Source organism: Phalaenopsis equestris, unplaced genomic scaffold (assembly GCF_001263595.1).
Source record: "Phalaenopsis equestris unplaced genomic scaffold, ASM126359v1 Scaffold000125, whole genome shotgun sequence".
In the NCBI taxonomy this organism is placed as follows: Eukaryota; Viridiplantae; Streptophyta; class Magnoliopsida; order Asparagales; family Orchidaceae; genus Phalaenopsis; species Phalaenopsis equestris.
Window position 1 is genome coordinate 642,167 of NW_018164567.1, and position 19,499 is coordinate 661,665.

The following is a 19,499-nucleotide window of genomic DNA, read 5'->3' on the forward strand; positions in this document are numbered from 1 at the left end:
ATATATATATATATATATATATTTGTTATGAAGCAGATATAAAAACATTTCAGTTTTTAAGTTACCAAAATAATGGACATTAAAAGTTATAAAATAAGAAGATTTACATACATAATACTCAATTTCTATGTAATTACAAATCTAAAATCAAAACTTCAATTTTTACATACATGTCTTCTTATTTACATATGAAAATATGTGTTTCAATTTTGTAAAAGTTATAATGGTAATACTTTTTATATAATATGATTAACATGGATAGTACAAGTTACAAAAGTTAAATTTAGTTGCCATTTATGAATACATAGGAATTGGGTGAAATCTATGTAAATACTCCTAGAAATATTCATATTTAACTATGATTCACTTAAAAAATAGTATTATTATTATTTTTATTTTTTTGAAAAAGTTGAACAAATTTAATTAAAAATATATTAATACTTTACCTACATTATGTTAAACATAGAACATCTATTCTTTTTAGAAATGTGAGCCCAAAAGATAATATATGCAATTCGAATTCACATAAGTGAAAATTACACCCTCAATCATTAAGTAGCAAGGAAGTGCACAAAACAAACCTTCTTGATTCAATCTACAACCTTAGGCAATGTTTGGTTGCAACATGATTTTAACTTATATAAGATTTATCAAATCCAAAAAATTTGGGTTTATCAAACACTCTGGACAATGAAGGGACTCGCAAATGATGACAGTGAATCATTTAAATCAGTTACACAATTAGATTTAATAAATCATAAATTTACGTTTTAAAAGAAAAAAAAATGTGACAAATTATGATTTAATAGAATGTTCGATTCAATTTTCATTTTTTTTATATTTAATTTAATTTATCTGAATTTTTTTGCCTAATTTCTATTAAAATTATACCATGAAACCCTTCTTTAGATCACATTCCATTTTTCGTATTAAATAATATTGCTTCTATGTTGTTTACCGCGGCGACCAACATTCAAAGCTACAAAATACTCGACAGGTCTTAGTCCAGGGAACCGTCAACATCCACATGAAAATGCAGTGATTCGGCGATTAATCAAATCACAACCGTCGGTTACATCCGATTCCAGTCACGGCCTCACTGTCGTCGCGGTAACGATAGATGGAAGGTGACGTGACTTCGGGAAATGGAAGCGACAAGCAAGTCCCATATGCAGGCCCGGTGGCTTGACGCTGCTCATAGAGGAAAACCCAACTGCTAGCCATCGAATCTTCTCATAACGTTGTGTGTGAGTGCGCGCGCGCGTGCGTGTGCGCGTGTGTGTACTTTATAATTTCTTAATTAAATAGTGAATTTTTTTTTACCAAGTCAAACCCTATGATTTCTTCTTTTTTGAGTTTTTCATATAAATATTAATAATCAAATTTATTGTACATATTTGTGTGCTAAATTTTTGTATACCACTGAGACATTAATCTCATTTTGTTGTCATAAATAATAAATTTTCTCAGCACTTATAGCCTTACCACTTAGTGGCCTATAGTCCTTAGCCATCATCTCCCTATGTCAAACAAGAGTGCTAGTACTATTAATCTTACTAACATTATCTAGCTCATTCAAAGCAGTAATATCAACCCCATAAGAAAATTTTACTATTACCACTTACTTTGCATTACAGCTGTGATGAAAGTAGTTTCAACACCAACATAAACTACATGCTTTTATTTAGATATTGAAGTTCTACATCATAACCATTACTCGATGGACAACCACATGACAAGAAACAATAAAAACTTGCACTGGAAAGTAGCTTATTTCAGACAGAAGTAAAGTGGGGTCTTCAACTTCTTTTTTTTGTTTTTGGAAATTTGCAGTATGCCTAAATAAAGATGAAGCTTTGTGATTAAGGATTTTATAATGTAAGTAAAAAGATGACAAGTTTTTAAAATTTTAATGCTTGGGTAGCAACAACTCTTCTCAAATCAGACAAGATATTTGGATCGTTCATAATTCTATAAATAAACAACAAATGCCCGACCTTTATTTCACATTTCTATCAAACTCCCTCATAAATTTCTTTTCGACATATGCAAGAAGATACATTTACAAATCTATCTTATTGGATCGCTCAATATCTTATAATTGTAATAGATTTCCAAAACCTAGCCAATTTTTAAGTACCTTTCATTTCAATATCAAGGTTGTGCTCACAAATCTATATTCATGCAGGCATATCTATTTTTATATTCTTTATCATGTATATTGCTTTTGTTCTATCCTTTCACATAGTCTTTACTAAATATGTGACAACACACGAGTTTCACTGATGATTCCTACGATACATGGAGCGGCTCAGGACCACTGTGTAGTTCATAGAGTGGTCCAGAAACAATAATAATGGCAAATATAGGTTAAACTATAGTTTTAAATTCCATAAATGGGAAAATATTCAAGAATATTCTACCATTAATTTACCTCACCATGCATCGAGTTTCTATAAAGATAGAACGCTTTATAGTACATTTTTTAAAAAAAAAATCAAAAAATAGTTTTTTTTTTCCTTAACGGTTGTTTATTTTTAGTATGAGCAATATGAGAAAAACGTGGCAAAATATTTAAATTTAACTATATATTTCCTTGAAATTGTTACTAAACTATTAGTTTTGAGGCATACATTTTTTTTTAATATTATAGCCACATATAGAAAGTAAATACGATTATTGATGATGTATTAACTAAAATTTTGTGTGAGAAATGCTAAATCATCAGGTTTAGTCACAAATATTCTTAACTTTGTCAAAAGTCATGCTCTTGAGCAAATGTAACTAGAAATTTAAAAGTGGGATTGAAAAATGCTTTTGCTAATTTTTTTAGAGTATAACCAATAATGTGTCCCTTCTAATTATTCAAAATAACTTTAGCTATTAATATAATTTCATAAATTATAAAAGATTCAAGAAAATGTTTAATGCAATTTTTTTTTGCTATAAAATGATCAAATACTTTATTAGAAAATTTCTAGAAATTAAGAAGGGTCAAATTAAACTAAGGCTCTGTTTGGGGCAGTTGCTGCTATTTGAAAAAACAACTCTGAAACTGGTGAAAAAACAATTACTATTCAAAAAGCTGTGATGACTCTTATACTTTTTTTTTCTGAAAAAATCAGATAGAGACTTTCTAGCAGTTACCACATGTAGCATGGTCTGGTGGGAAAACACAACTTTTAAATGTAGCTTTTGAGAACGTGGGTATAATAAGAAAAATTACGATGTGGCACCGCATCGCCACCATATGTTATCTCAAATGCACCATAAATAATTCCAATTTTGGAGTGCATACAATAAAATGCATGGCTATATGTCAAAGTAGCTCTTTTATGTACACTTATCCCACGCCTTTAGAGGATATATAGTGCTATGATATTTCTCCACATATGACGTGACATCGTATTGGATCAAGGAAAATCAACACAATGATTCATCCAATAGATAGAGACGTGGAAAATATTTTGATCGCTCATATCCTAAGTTTGTTGGGGAGGCATGTAATGTGCGACTTGGTTAATGTTCCGATAGTTCACACCTTACAGGCAGACTACATTGCCTTACCTTGTTATCCAATGTTTATTACAACATAAAATTTGCAATATGAGATGTGCAGGACAATTTCTTTCTTCTTCTTGACATTGATTATACCATGCCCTAGTAGCCTTAAAGGAATGATAGATATATATTTGCAGTCATTGATAGATGGGCTATAGATTCTTAAAGAAAGAGGTGTCATGACATATGACGTTTTCATGATACATAATTTTCTGAAGAAAGTAGCATTAATGTGAACTATAAGTGATTTTCCTACATATAGAATGTTATCTGGTGGAGCGCCGCAGGAAGGTTATCAGGTTCTTATTGTATGAATTCATAAAGAAGTTACGCTTCAACATGGCTGGAAGAATTCATGTTTTGACTATCATTGTATATTTTTAAGTGTTGAACATCCGTTCAATGAAACAAAAACTCATTTAGAAGAAACAAAATTGAGAAAACATCACCACCTTTAAGAGTATCTAGGAAGATATACTCCAGATTGTTAGTGATATTCCAAAGATTATTATTTGTCTCGACCTTTCTTGACATCGATCACCCAAGTTTGGTGACACTCATAATTGGAAAATTAAGTCAATTTTTGGGATCTGCCTTATTAAAAGAATAACATGATTAGACACAATCTGGATGACATACATATAAAAAAAAAATTCTTTGATAATATCTTCAACACTATGATGGATGTTAAGGGAAAAGCTAAACAAAACTTGAATGTCAAACTTGATTTGAAGGAGATATGCAAAATACAAGAGTTGGAGATACAAGAAACTACTGTCGATAAGCTTATTAAGCCCAAGGCAAAATATTCCTTTGCTTTGTCCAAATGAAGAACAATTTGTGAGTGGCTCCAATCACTAAAATTCTAGAGCGGGTAAGCTTCAAATTTGGGTCATTGTGTTTATTTGGGTAAATGAAAAATACTTGGAATGAAAAGCCACTAATATCATATTTCTCTTCAAAATTTGTTGTCAAATGCATTTAGTTGTTTGCCGAGTGAAATCCTTAATACGTTGATTGAAATTTGTGTATTCTTTAGGGAATTTTGTGCAGCTCATTTAAAACTTGACAGTGCACATCTGTTAGAAGCAAACATTCATGTAATACTTTGCAAACTTGAGAGAATATTTTAATCTAATTTTTTCGACTCGATGGACCATCTACCAATACATTTGCCCTACTAGACAATAATTGGAGGTTAAGTACAATACCAATGGATATATCCATTTAGGAGGTAATTACTTTGAGACTAGATAGTTAATGGCTTATTTATAAAGAATATTGTGAAATTGTGTTAAATAAAATTTATTTTTTTAGAATAAGGCAAGGCCACAAGGATAGATGACTTGTAATTCTGGTGTTTATGTTATATCAATCAATAAGTCAGATGACAATATAGATTACTATGTGATTCTTGAAGAAGGTTGAACTATCTTATCTTGACACCATTGGAGGAAGTGTATTTTTATTCATCTGTGCTTGGTTGTTCCTATTCCTAATTTTGGAATAAAGGTAAACCAATCAAAGTGAAATTTAACAGAATGTATGCTAAATTTAATTATTTTTTTTTAGCTGGATAGACAAGTTAGGTTTACTATCTTCGATATCCCCATAGAATAAGTGATAAAGTTGACTGGGCGGTTGTCATATCTAGTCAATCTAGAGCCACCATTGATATTCAGAGAAATATTTAATCTGCTCATCAAAAAATTGAAATGTCAGATTTTGTTTTTCACTCGATCATACCATAAAGAGCTCAATATAAAGGATGCTAGTAGTGAACACGAAGAAATTATTCTCGGTGATGAGTATGACTTTGACGATGGGTCCGAAGAAGAAATTTTGACTGCATCCTCCAATCACTCTTCAGACGATGAGTAAGATGGGTAGGTTAAATAAAATATTTTAAATCTGCAGTCCCTTAAATTTTAGATTTTACTTTATAGTTTCACATTCGACTATTTAGTATTCATCTATTTCATTTTCATTTTGACTAACTTGTAGTTTCCATTGCACATCATTTTCTTTAAGTTTACTACGTACTAGTACTTTGTTTTTAAATTTTCACTAGTTTTTAGCTTGCACTTTATAGATTCGTCTACCTGTCAACTACAAACTGTTGCATTTTATGTTTACTGCATAGTGTTGTATTTTTAGTTTTTTGCATAGTAATTTGCTATGTGCACTAATTAACTAAAATTCTTTTATTTGTTGTAGATGTCAACTAGAGATAGGGACGGTTTCCCTCCTCGCTCAAGGAGGAGGGTGCATGGAGCATAACATTATCTGTCAAAGAAGCACTTTAGAAAAGGCCGCTCGGATTCTAACCCAATCCCACCCCCATTCACCCTCACCTCTCCTTCCACCCACCTGTAGTAGGGCGAGTTTAGCAGAGGTTCACGACGCATCTACTGGGCAAGAGTCGAGAGGTATTAGCTACCACATTGAGCTTGTCAAGAACACAAACGTTTTTTTAAGATATTGATATTAATACTTTTATTTTTTAAATTGAATAGAAATCTAACCATTTCTTTTTTAAGGTTTTAACCCCCTACATAAATTATTCACGCCATTAGGGATATCATCTAGAGCAAGTACAACTTAACGTACTTGTCCTGGGAGGAGATCCTGGTGGAAAATCAGAATCTTTGGTTGCAGGATTTTGTAATAGATATCTATCACAATAATCATAAGTTGTGTTTATATATTTATCAATCTAACAAAATCAATGTAATTTTGCTGAAAGAATTCTCCTAATTCCCTGAGCATGAAGCACACATCTGGCGCAACATCGACTGCAAGAGTAGCGATCGCCGACGGGACATGTTCAGTGATATTCTGAAACTGTGGTTGTGTCCCTTATTGCTCAATTAGGGTGTTTTTTCCTCGCTACTCTGGGCATGTGATTCTCTGGAGTACCAACAAAATAGCAAGTAGGCTAAGTAACATCAACACTTGGACTGCGAAAGCATGTGAGTCTACAAGCACACTGGTGGGTTGCTCCCACACATAGAATACAAATGAAGGCTAGTAAGAATTTATTTATGCTTTAAATTTTACTATAAATTAAACGTACATTTAAATTATTTCATTAAACTGACATACTATGCAGTTAAGACAAGAGCCCTCTGCTGCCAACGTACTCGAGTGCACCCATAGGAGGCAATCAAACAAGTCATGGATCGACGACAAATCCCATACGACCTAGGTAAACCATGAGTTAAATTAGTTTGATGTTTATGTGCACGGACTCTAAACGTGTGTAACTACTTTTTTACATAAGAGATTCCAACAACTGAAGGAGAGTCAGACAAATCATGGATCGTAAGAATTTATGCAAACTGATGTTTATGCACACTGGTGGGTTGCTCCCACAGAAAGAATACAAATGAAGGCTAGTAAGAATTTATTTATGCATTAAATTTTACTATAAGTTAAACATATGTTCAAATTATTTCATTAAATTGACAGACTGTTCAGTTGAGACAAGAGCCCTTTGTTGCCAACATACCCGAGTGCACCCATAGGAGGTAGTCAGACAAGTCATAAATCAACGACAAATCCCATGCGGCCCAGGTAAATCGTGAGCTAAACTAGTTTGATGTTTATGCACACTGGCTCTAACTGTATGTAACTACTTTTTTACATGAGAGATTCCAATAACTGAAGAAGAGTCAATCCCAAGCGCAGGCGGTGTTATGATCTGAGGTCATGATCCGTCTGAGTATGACCTATGGAGGGAGGCTGTTGAAGGGAAGAAGAAGGGTCGATTCTAAAGGCTCGGGACTCAAGCGTTCACCTACAATGCTCAACCCTTCACAACCGCATATGTGACTTTTACTTCTACCGCATAGGAGAAGGTCTCTAGACATGTTGCTGCATTCACTGCCGGTGTGGAGGTTCGCTTAGATGAGATGAGGTTAGAGTTAGAGGCCAATATGGAGGCAAAGTTGAAGGTTGAGTTAGATGTGTTTTGACAGCAGGAGAAGCAGCGGAGGAAGCCACCATTGGTAAAGGAAGAGGACGATGATGATAAGGAGACAAAGGAAGACTAGCGGAGATTTTTTTTCATTTTATTTGTATGTAATTTTGTTTAATATATATATATGATGATGAGGAGATGAAGGATGATTGGAGGGGGTGTTTTTTCTTGAATATGTTTTTCTTTTAAACATCCAAGGGGATATTCTTTTATTGAATATATATAAATATATATATATATATATATGTTTAATTAAATTTATTTTGTTTATTTAGTTGTTCAATTAGATAATTTACTATTTGTATGTGGTTTTAAATTGTATAATGCTTGGATTGGTTAAGTTACGTTGTGATTGCAGGTGTGGAAATCATAAATAACAAGGAAAAAAATTATTTTTATACTACAAGTTTCTGACGGCTTGCCGTCAGTTTTCCGATGAAGATTCCATTAATCATTGTTATAACTAATGACCTAAACCGTTAGTTATATTATGATCCTATTACCAATGAGTATTCGACAGATTTGCTTCAATAAAAACTGACTACTAATTGATGGGTTCCTCATCAGTTAAAATACTGACACACTCTCGATACCTAACTGATGGATCCACTACATCATAAAAATGACGACTGTGACACTTTTTTGATAGTTAACCAGTCAATAATTTTTTATGGTTAGGTCATGAGTTATTAGAAACCAACAACAACTGACAGTGATTCTGAAGTTTTTGAGCTATTTAAAAACAACTATCAATGTGCATCGAAAAAACGTCGATAAAAAAATAGTTGGAAGTCCCGTCGATTTATAAATTATAGAAATACATTTTAGCTATGGTCTTAAAATAATTGATAACCAGTCGGAAATTTAATATGTAATGGTTTATTCATTGATAACCAACGGACTGAGACGGTCGAAAATCGACTACATTCCCATATTGTGTGTTCTTGACTTGTAGTACTTTCTTGAGCATGTCCGCTAGATTCTTCTTCCTAATTATCTTCTTTAACAAATTTTATTATCATCAATCATGTCCTGAACAAAGTGGTAGCTCATTTCTGTATGATTTCTATGGGCATGATGAACTAAATTCATTGCAAAAAATATCGCACTCTAACTGTCACAAAATACCATAATAAACTCTTGATCAACTCGCAAGTCATCAAGTAGACCCTACATTCATATTGCTTCCATTATTGCCTACGTGACTACAATGTAGTCACCATTTGTAACTTTTTTTCGAAGATACTTTATCTTTTCATCTATTTCCCCTCTTCAAATCACTATCTAAGCTATCCACAACTTCCTTATTGAGATAAGAAATTTCATCCTTCATGGCCAAAAGTGCAAATGCAATGTGATCCCTAAATCAAGATAGTTTTTTGAATATTTTGGCACCTACTCCTGCTCCTAACAATAGATTTCTGGGTTGGGTTCTTATTACCAATATCTTCTTCTACCTCTTCTTGAGCGCTATCAATAGGTCCCTCTTGAGTTGCAGCTAGAACAATTACTTGAATAGAAGTGGATAAAATTTATGAAATACATAGAGTTGCATCAAACATTAACATTTGTTGCATATCCATAGTCCTAATTGATCTCTCCACCTGCTTCGAGTCTCGAGGATTCTAGAAGCTCGACTCATCAAATGTAACATCTCTGCTAATGAATATCTTCATCTTTGCCTGATCATAAAGTTTGAAGGCTTTAACTCAAGCCTAAAGCCAATAAGGATTGCCTTCTTTACTTGTAGTTCAAGTTTGTCATCTTTCACTTGATAATAAGCTTGATCTCTAGCACAGATGCTTCAACCACATCTCCTTTGGGGTCTTCTTTAGAATAGGTGTAGAAGACAGATGGTTCACTAAGTGATAAGCATAATATATGATCTCAACACAATAAATTCTATCAAACCCAACAGTAGAAAACATATGCCAAATTTTATCCACCAAAGTTTTATTCTCTCTCCCTCTCTGCTACCTTATTCTACTACTATTTCTCTTGGATAGTGAAGTGATGATTTATAGCAGCACTCTAGTACTCTTTTCAAAATGCAACTGATATGTATTTATGGTTATTGTCTAATTTGATATATTAGAACATTTTGTCAGTATGAGTCTCAATCCACTTCTTATTGTCATGAAAATTTCTAATACATTGCTCTTGTGCTTCATGGTATACACGTAAACATATCTCGAGTAATCGTTGATAAAAAAGATAATGTATCTCTGCTCGTTGAATAATTATGTCTTCATTGAGCCACAAAATTTGTGTGATACTATAAATTAATTTATTACTGGTAGAATTGAAATACACCCATGTTTTTTCGTCAAACAGACAATATTCATATAAATCAAACTTTTAGGTGCTCACTTATTTGATCAATCTTTGCTTCACCAACATCTAAATTGAAATCTCTCCATCATGAGCTGGCTCCATATGCCATAATGTAGTGGTGTTAGAAGAATCATCAATAATAATAAAGGTTGTGATGATGAACTCTCTTCATAAAAATTAATGCTCCATGACATATCCTCAAAACATATCCCTCAATAAATAACTTGTAGACATGGACCTCTAAAGCCCCAATTGATAATAAATATTCTCTAATATTCAGAAAATGTCTAACAACAGTTAGCTCTCTTACAATACCATCATGCATCCTGATAAAGATGTTTCATGTGCTAATAATATAATAAGCTTGATCATTGCCCATTGTCACTATAACATTATCAAGCTTCTTCTACGTACAGAACTATTCTTGATGGAGACAAATGTGATAGATAGCAGTTGTTTTCAAAATCTAGCATGATCATTTTTATACAAACTATGAGAAACTATAAATAATGATACATCTGAATCTGGCTCATCCCACATTTCCATGATAGGATTGTCTTTCACCTTAGAGAAAAATCTCTTTCTCTTTTTTCTTCAAGTTTGGATAATCTTTCTTCTAATGGTCAGTATCTAAATAGAAAGCACATTGATTTTTCTTAAGATCATGCCCACGAGATTTATCCTACTTATGAGAAGTATTTTAGTTGCCAACCTTTTGCCTTATTTTTCTTCTTCTCAAAATTTTCTCGTTGGAGTGGAAGTGCTTCAGCTGACTTCATCTTTGTGGACTCCTTATCTCTTCAGCGGAACTCATGGTTCAACAACAATATAATTGCCTCACCATAATTCAAGGCCTCCATTCCATAATGAGTGTTATCGTGAAGTTTTTGTACTCATCCAGGAGTGTATTCAATAGAAGAATTTGACTTATGTTCATCTCAAACCTCATCATGCAGATTTAACATATCTGCCAAAAGCTTTATAAAATCCTTCAAGTATTCATCAATAATAAGCCCACATCTCATCTGAAATATTTAGAGTCGACGCTTCAAATAGAGATGATTCTCTACGTTATATGTAAGATATTTGTTCTATAGCATCATCCACAGTTTTCTAGACAAGTCTACATCACTAACCCCATATTTGATCTCATGAGATAAATAATTTTTTATATAAGTTGTAACCACTCCTGTTCATCCTCAAACAATTTCTTGCTGACATCTCTTCAGGATGTTCATCACTATTAATAACTTCCTCCAGATTAAAGCAACATAAAACATTCATCACCTCGCATCACGACATTCCAATTTTTTCTTTGTCTTCAAATCTCACTACATCAGCCTTGACTTGATGCGTAACCAACTGACGAATTAACATTTTTATCAACACCGCGTGGATGTTGAAATACCTGATGACATTCTATTACCTATGGCTCCATTAGAACTTATAAACTAACTTGATATAATCTCATTTTCTTGTGTTTGCGACTTTGCCATAATTGCAGCCGCTCTTTCCAGGAATTGCGCTAATCCAACTCTTATAACAATTGTTGTGGTGTGATTTACCTGATTCGGCGCAAATCGACTAAATTCACGAAGAGATGTTATTGAAAGGAAAAAAAAAAATCAACCATAACATAATTACAACTCTACATATAAATTCAGCTCTAATCTCCCATATAAATGAGAGAGCATTAGGACTAACTAATAACAATAAAAAACGACCAATTTACCTCTTTTCCATAAATAAATCTCTAATACAACTAGATTCATACTGATTTTAACATATTAAAGAAGCGAGTTCCAAATTTCAATGCTGAATTAAAAGTAGGAGATTATAAACAAAAAAGAGCAAACAATAAAAAGTGGGTTACATGTGATAGTGATTTGGGATCGACATCCACAGAAGCTCTAAAGCTTATACTTCTGCAGTATAGTTATTTGTCCCAGAGTTAGTGGGGCTTAATTTGAGCATCTGGTTGGGTCATACAATAATTATATTTTAGTTTTTTTTTTTATTATTAAAATATTTTAATTTATTTACTTTTCGCCTTCTTAAACTTGCACGTGAAATGAGAAAACATTTTAATTAATAAAATATATAATTCAAATAATATTAAAAGTTATGCATAGCAAAGAATATCTAAAACAACAATTTAATGTAAAATTTTAATTAATATTATCATTTTCAAATATATATACTACTTGGTTTCGCATGCTGTGAAAACGTATGAAAAATTTCTGCATGGTCTTGAGAAATCTGATCAAAAAATGAAAGTTTTACATGGTGAAAATTATTAATTCAGTGATTCATTATTTATGTTGGTATAGAGAAACACTCAGATTTCATCATCGTCCTCATATCTTGTCTACTAATGGAAAGCTTTCTCTCCAACGAAAGATCACATGAGAATGGATTGGGATTTGATGAGCTGTGACTAAATTCTTATTTTAATTTGATTCCAAATGCTTTGGGTCTTTTAAAATTGATTAATCAGTAGAGGAAGATATTTTGTATTGGTGAATGAGCTATTTTGATAATTTTTTTTTAATTTAATTTCTGAAAGTATGATCGACTTTAGTGATCTTAATATCGTTAATAAAAATAAAACGTTTTGTCTTCACCGTCGCATTAGTAAAAAAAAAGTTGAGAACTCCTTAAAGAAAACGAAGTGTGGGAAATGAGTAGATTTTGATGATGTCCTAAGTGAAGTGTGGAAATATTTAAGATATTTGGGAGTTGCTTGGCTTACTAAACTCCTTAATATTATTTTAAAAACAAAAAAGATGCATTAGTAGTGGAGAAAGAGTATTTTGATCCCCATTTTTAAGAATAAAGGGGATGCACAAGAGTGCAAATTATAAAGAAATTAAGATGATGTTTCATAAAATAATGGGAGAGGGTAGCTGAAAATAGGTTAAGAATTGATAAAAAGATTTCTCACAATCATTTTAGATTTATGTTGGGCAGGACAACAATTGAAGCCATACTTTTATTGAAGGGTTGGATGGAGAAGTACAGAGAGAATAAGGAGAATCAACATATGATTTTTACTGATTTAGGGAAAGCTTACAATAAGGTTCCAAGAGAAGTCCTTTGGAGAGTTCTAATGTGTTAGCATTTTAGATATCTTGGATACATAGTTCAAAGTGATGGTGATAAAGATGGAGGTGTCATTAGTCGAATTAAAGTTGGCTTGTTGAAGTGGAGAAATCCATCGGGCCTATTATGTGATAGAAAACTGTCGATTAGACTAAAAGAAAAATTTTATAAGATGGTGAGACCTTCAATGCACTTTGGTGCAGAATGTTGACCTTTAAAAGATAAGCATAAAACAAAGTTATATCTTACTTAGATGAGAATGCTTAGGTGGATGAATAAATCTGTGATAGGGTTGGTGTAGCTTTACTGACAGACAAGATTAGAGAGAGTCATCTTAGATGGTTTGGTCCATTAACCGCCAACCATCTGATGATCCTGTTAGAAGAGTAGATATTTTAGATTTGACTTATGTTAAGCAAGGAAGAGGTAGATCTACAAAGTCTTTTGCATATTGTATAAAAAATGATATTAATCAATTAGAATTAAATATGACACTTAATAGGACAAAATGGAGAAAAAGGATTAATGTAGAAGACCCCACTTAGTGGCTTGTTGTTATTGTTGTTGCATTAGTGTAAATGTACCTAAGACAATTTGATTTTCGAGAATCCCAAGGACTAGATACAATGGGTAGGGTTGTAAATAAACCAATGCACTTGAAGAAGATTTTATAATGGCTCCATTAATAATCGATTATGTTTTCCAAATTAATAATAAATAAGTTTGAACTTTTTTTTTTAACTCAAAGTTTAAATGAACCAAATTTGAACATATCCCAAATCATTTGTTAATTTTCATGAACAAACTTGTTTGTTGTTCAACAACTTGTTAAATGCTCTACATTTATATGAGGCATTGTTTGAATAAAATTTGATTAAATTGAAGTCATTCAATTATATATTTAATAAAAATATACAGTAAGTTAATATCAAAATGTAAATAAAATTAATATATAATTTGTTCTTTTTTTTCAATAAAATCATTTGTAAGTACTCATTTATATTATTTAATTGTAAGAAAGTTTATATAGAACTTATATATATTAAGAAACTAGTACTTAAACTAGTTAGATAATTTTCTAAAACATATTTATTACTTATTTATAATTGTAAAATCATTAGTTAAGAATTTTACATAGAAAATCAAATACTTATTTAAACTTTTAGTTTGCTAATTAGCTTTATATGAAATATCAACTACAAATCAAAATTTTAATATTATGTGAAAATTAAGCGCTCTTTTATCAATTAAGAAAAACAAGTCGGGTACAAATGAAGTCAAGTATGAATGAATATATATATTATATATATATATATATATATATGAAAACTCATCTCAAACTTAAATCAAACATGAACAACTTATGATTCGATCAAGTCAGGTCAAATCCAAGAAATACTGAACACAACTCTACTCGATTACAAAACTAACAACGGGGAAGCACTCAGACAATGACCCACTATGGCCTATGTGTTCAATTACTGTTGTATCTACCCACTATAATTTACATGTCAAATTGTTATCATTATAGCCTTCTACTACAACCTTTTGTGGGCAACTGACACTCTTGCAACTAGCCTGTGTGGTCGGTTACTACAGTGGTTTTCCATTGCGACCTATGTGGTCAACTATTGTAATTGTAGTCTTCTATTATGTTCTTCGTGAGCAACCATACAACTGCCAATTACGACGGCGTCTCTTGCCAACTAACGACACCACAACAAGCAATCGCCTTAAGTGTCCAACTACGATCTATTTACCTAACTACTAATACAATATCGAACTACGACATATGTGACCAACTACGACCTATGTGACCAACTAAGGCCTACGTGGTGAGTTCCTACTACAACTTCCCATTGTTATATCTATGGCCAACTAGTGCGCTTGTAGCTACCAACTATGGTTTATGTGGCCAATTACTTTTGTAACTTCCTACTTTGGCCTATGTGGCTCAGTCGCCACCAACGACGACTTATGTGGGCAGTTACTACGACAACTACCCACTAAGAACTCTCAGGCCAATTGACACACTTGCAACTACCAACTATGACTTATATGGTCAATTACTACTGCATATTTCCACTACTGACTTTGTGACAAATAAATATTAATAAAGCTACCAACCATGTCATATGTGATCAACTAGGACAATTTGTTCAACTTCTATTAGTACTGCTAAATATTGGCTCTGCGGCCAACTGTCATTATTGCAGTCTCAAATCATGATCTCTGTGGCCAATTGAAGATATTGCAGCCACCGACTACAACCTTTATGACTAACTATAACATTTGTAGAGGCCAATTATGACCTTTACTGCTAGCTATCTATTATTTTCAAGAGTTACGTTTGTTGTCGCCCACTTAAGTTGGATAAATATTGTATTTATATAATTATCGACATTATAATTTCATTTTTTTTAATTTTGGAAACGTGTGGATCAATGCACTTATAATCATGTAGTGAATTACTTTGACTGAACTAGACCACGTGTTTATTTCCATTCAAGGCTTTTTTCCACCTAAAATCTTGGTTGCTCCTCATACTGCTTTTGCATCATTTTCTTTTGTATGTGTGTGTTGTACGTACGATGTTAAAAAATGAGACTAAGAATAGAAAAGTGTGAAAATAAAATCAATTTTAATATTATGTTTTTTAATCACACCCTTTAAATGGATGACTTTAATTTACAATTTTTGTACTTATTTGTCCGAGTGAAGATTTATGTTTTTCTATACTAAATATAAATATTTTGTTGTCATATAATTTATAAATGTTCAAAGAGAGTGATGAAATAGTGACGATTACTTCATTTTAAAAAACTTTGAAAAATTTCACAATTATTTAAGGTGCATAACCCACAACTTTTTTTACATTAAATATACAATAATATATATATAAAATAATACAAAAAATCTTAGTTTAACAAAACACACCAAATAATATCGCTTCAAGTAATAATTTAGTGTCCAAAAATTTATTCACTCTTACATCTTAATATTGTTCCTCAAACTCATGACACAATCACTATCATTTTCTTACATTCCAATTTTTCCCTCATTAGAATTGGACTGTAAACTGTAAGTCATTATTCTTTCCCTTCTGGAAGAAGACAGAGAGGTAAATTTCTTCCATTGGCTAACATGTGAGTCTCACATAACCTATTTCGCAGGTTATTTCCTTTCCAGCTTACCACAGATGCAGAGAAATCGAGTTAGGCGAAGGACCCTGTAAAGCAACTTAGAGAGAGACAGACGTAGAAAGAGTCTCTGTGTGCTCCAGTGAGTGAGAGTGAGACAGATATCCAAATCCATTTTTAATCCTAAGCTTCTCTTGATGCCTCATCCACAATGGCTTCTCACCGAGATCTGGAACCTGACGCTCCGCTAGCTCTGACAGACATTAAAACCATAGTTTGAGATCTGCAATTCCTGCATCTATCCCATCTCATCTCCTCCTCGTTCTTCTTCTTCTTCTTCTTCTTCTTCTTCTTCTTCTTCTTCTTGTCAACCATTTTAAGACCTTTCATCAGCTCGGATGGAACGCATCAGAAGAGGAAGAACAAGAGGCGGATCATTGCCAATGACCACTCTGCTGTTCTGCACTTATCTCTGTTTTTTCTCCACTTCTGCTCTGTTCTCAAGCAACTCCCATGGCGATTCTCCTTCAGGTGAACAAGATCAGATTTTTACCCAAAATTCATCCATCCCCCGTTCTTTCTCTCATAAACCCATCGCTTCTTCAACCTCCAATGCCAAATGTGTTCCAATGATGACATTTTTTTTACTCAAAACTGCCTCCTTTTTGAAGATTAATCTTCTTTCTTCGCAGGCCGAGGAAGAAGCTCAAGAACAGCAACCTTCATCGAGGTAACAAATCTCTTAAGACATGATAATTTATGTGCCGATAAGCTAGGTGCAAATTACTATTTTGAGGATGATAATGCGGTAAATTTTTCTTCGCTATCACCCATCCGTACAAGTGAACATCACACCTAAAATTTTCTCTGAGCATGGCGCAGGTTTATTTGCGCAATTTAGTGAGAAGTGAGGGTGAAATGCTAACGTGAGCCGCCTTGGGGGCATGCAGGGAAAAGAGACGGAGATGAGCGGCCCAGAAGGCGGGCCGGGTTCCTATCCTCCGCGGTGCACGTCAAAGTGCGGTGACTGCAGCCCGTGCTACCCGGTCCACGTGCCCGTCCCTCCGGGCATCCCCGTGATAGCTGAATACTACCCCGAGGCATGGCGATGCAAGTGTGGCAATAAGCTCTTCATGCCTTAATCCTCACCCTCATCCGTTTACCAGGTTAGTGATTGCATGCATGTTTGGGAAGATTGTCTCCGCATGCATGTTTGTATAAAGAGAGGGCAGGATAGAATATCTGCCTTCTTGTAGAGCTTAAGAAAATGTAGAAATGCATTACTTTTTCTTTATTATTTTCATTATTGAACATCATTAATATTAAGTTATTGAGTATATTGTAGTTAAAAAAATGTGTTTTTGTTTTAATTTGATTCAAATTTTGAAGCTGAATTTATGAAATGATTCCTTAACTGCAACTTACTGTATTGGAGAAAAAAATTACGCAAATCATGTACATTTAAAATTTAGGCATGTACATGCATAAGATCGGATTTGTGTATTTTTTTATCTGACACATAAATTTTGTTTTTTATATTTATACCACGCAAATTCTTCATATCACATAAAATTATTCTTTCTAACTTTTAGAAGTAAGAATTTGTTCGGGACAGTTACAAATATTTGAAAAAGCAGCTGTGAAACTGTTATAGAAAAATATATTCTTAAAAAAATTATGGTAGTTATTATAATTTTTTTGTTTTCAAAAAGTCAGGTCATACCTTTGTAGATTTCTAGTCTGACTAGCTTTCCACCACAACTTTTAGAAATGACAGACAAAACATAGTTTTATCAAACAGAAAAAAAAGTGTCATGGGATATGCCGCCACACCGCTGTCCTAAACACACCCTACATCTTCTGCTTAAGTTTAAATAAACTAAAAATTAATAGGTTAACGAATTAATAACATTGAACTAACAATTTGTTTCTTAAATAACATTTGGATATTTCATTTCTTTACTTTTTCATAGATTTTGTCATGCGATTACCTTAATATGGAAATGGTAAGGCAATTATTAAAACCTGCAGTGAAGTATCTCCATTGTTATAAGTGATGCTATAAAAAGTTGGAACAATTTTTTTAAAGTAACCCTTATTTTCTCTTTTTTTTCAAAGTAAAACGAATGCCTAAAGAAACTCCTAAACTTTATATTTGTAGTACTTAGGAATTATAATCTATCATGAAATTCTTCATTTCACTTTTAAAACTAAATAATAATGGCATGTTTGATGTGATATATGCAAGCAAATAGAAAAATCTAGGGGCTAAATTTATAAATAAATAAGAATTGTGTGGTATGTAAGTAAATTCCCCAAAAGTGAAAGAATAAGTTAGCATTTCACGGCTGACAAGAGTTAATCATCCGATAGAAGAGCGACTAGGTCTGCTGCACAAGGCTGGCAACCTGCGCAGGAGGTGAATCCTTTTGTAAGCAGATCAATACTTATTTTTTTCATGTATACTTTAGCTTAGCTTGATATGGAAAAATATTATTTCAGGAAGTACCGATCTGTTGTCCATTAGAGTAACTTTAAATGTATGGCTAGTGGCACTGGTTGCATGTTTGTGGAAAAAACAGTTATGGGGAAATTAGCCCTTGAAATTTTGCTATTTAGAAAACTAGCACCCGCTTTATTACCAGTAAAACCCCAAATCATATTTTTCATTGTTATAGAATTTGTAATTATATGATCATGGCATGCAGAAATCCAGCAGCTATTATTGTAAATGGTAAAGTTTCCAGTGCTGTGTTTGTAATTATCCCATAATCTAATAATATTTAATTTTTATCAGGTGATCTCCAGTCTTCATATTTCTTGCCTTCAAAATTTAATATTTCGCTTCGAAAGGATAATTAAATTTTGAATCGTTCGCACTGTTGCATGTTATATTTAAGGCTCCGTTTCGGGGCAGCTGCAACTTATTAAAAAACTTTTGTGAAGCTGGCTAAGATAATCTGATATCGCAAAAAGTTATGGCGACTGTTACAATTTTTTTTTTTTTGAAAAAGTCGACCGCAACTCAAAAGCTCTCATCGCGCCTAGTTAGGAGCAGTGAGAAAACACTGGTTTCAGTGACAGCTTTTTGAAAAAGTTGTCAAAATGCAGTTTACCCAAACGACCAAAACAGCGGTGCAGTGTCGCACCACCGCCGCACAATCACGACGGAGCCTAAATTATATTTGCACAATTGCTTTAAGAATTTGAGATGGTTGTCTTCAAAAATTACTATGAATACATATAATTTTTTTTCTATAATTTTTGAATTAATAAAAAAAATATGATCTACAGTTTTGAGTATTGTAGGACATTCTTTAAAAGCAATACAAACAAGATCAATGTTATGATGTTTTGGCACAAACTCTTTGCACTAGAAA

General features: G+C 32.8%; 1 protein-coding gene across 1 annotated transcript; it reads left to right on the forward strand.

Annotated features, from left to right (window-relative positions):
* Positions 1-16,150: 16,150 nt before the first annotated feature.
* Positions 16,151-17,473, forward strand: LOC110021258 (EPIDERMAL PATTERNING FACTOR-like protein 4). Its single transcript, XM_020719677.1, has 3 exons — positions 16,151-16,650; positions 16,812-16,849; positions 17,070-17,473. Exons 1-3 carry the CDS (start codon positions 16,518-16,520, stop codon positions 17,259-17,261), a joined length of 363 nt encoding a protein of 120 aa, XP_020575336.1. The 5' UTR covers positions 16,151-16,517; the 3' UTR covers positions 17,262-17,473.
* Positions 17,474-19,499: the final 2,026 nt, after the last annotated feature.

Bases quoted from the DNA above. Each gene is read 5' to 3' on its own strand.
- LOC110021258 (XM_020719677.1), top strand. From the start codon at position 16,518: ATGGAACGCATCAGAAGAGGAAGAACAAGAGGCGGATCATTGCCAATG. The intron at 16,651-16,811 runs GTGAACAAGATC...CTTTCTTCGCAG, and splicing joins CCATGGCGATTCTCCTTCAG to GCCGAGGAAGAAGCTCAAGA. The intron at 16,850-17,069 runs GTAACAAATCTC...GGGGGCATGCAG, and splicing joins GAACAGCAACCTTCATCGAG to GGAAAAGAGACGGAGATGAG.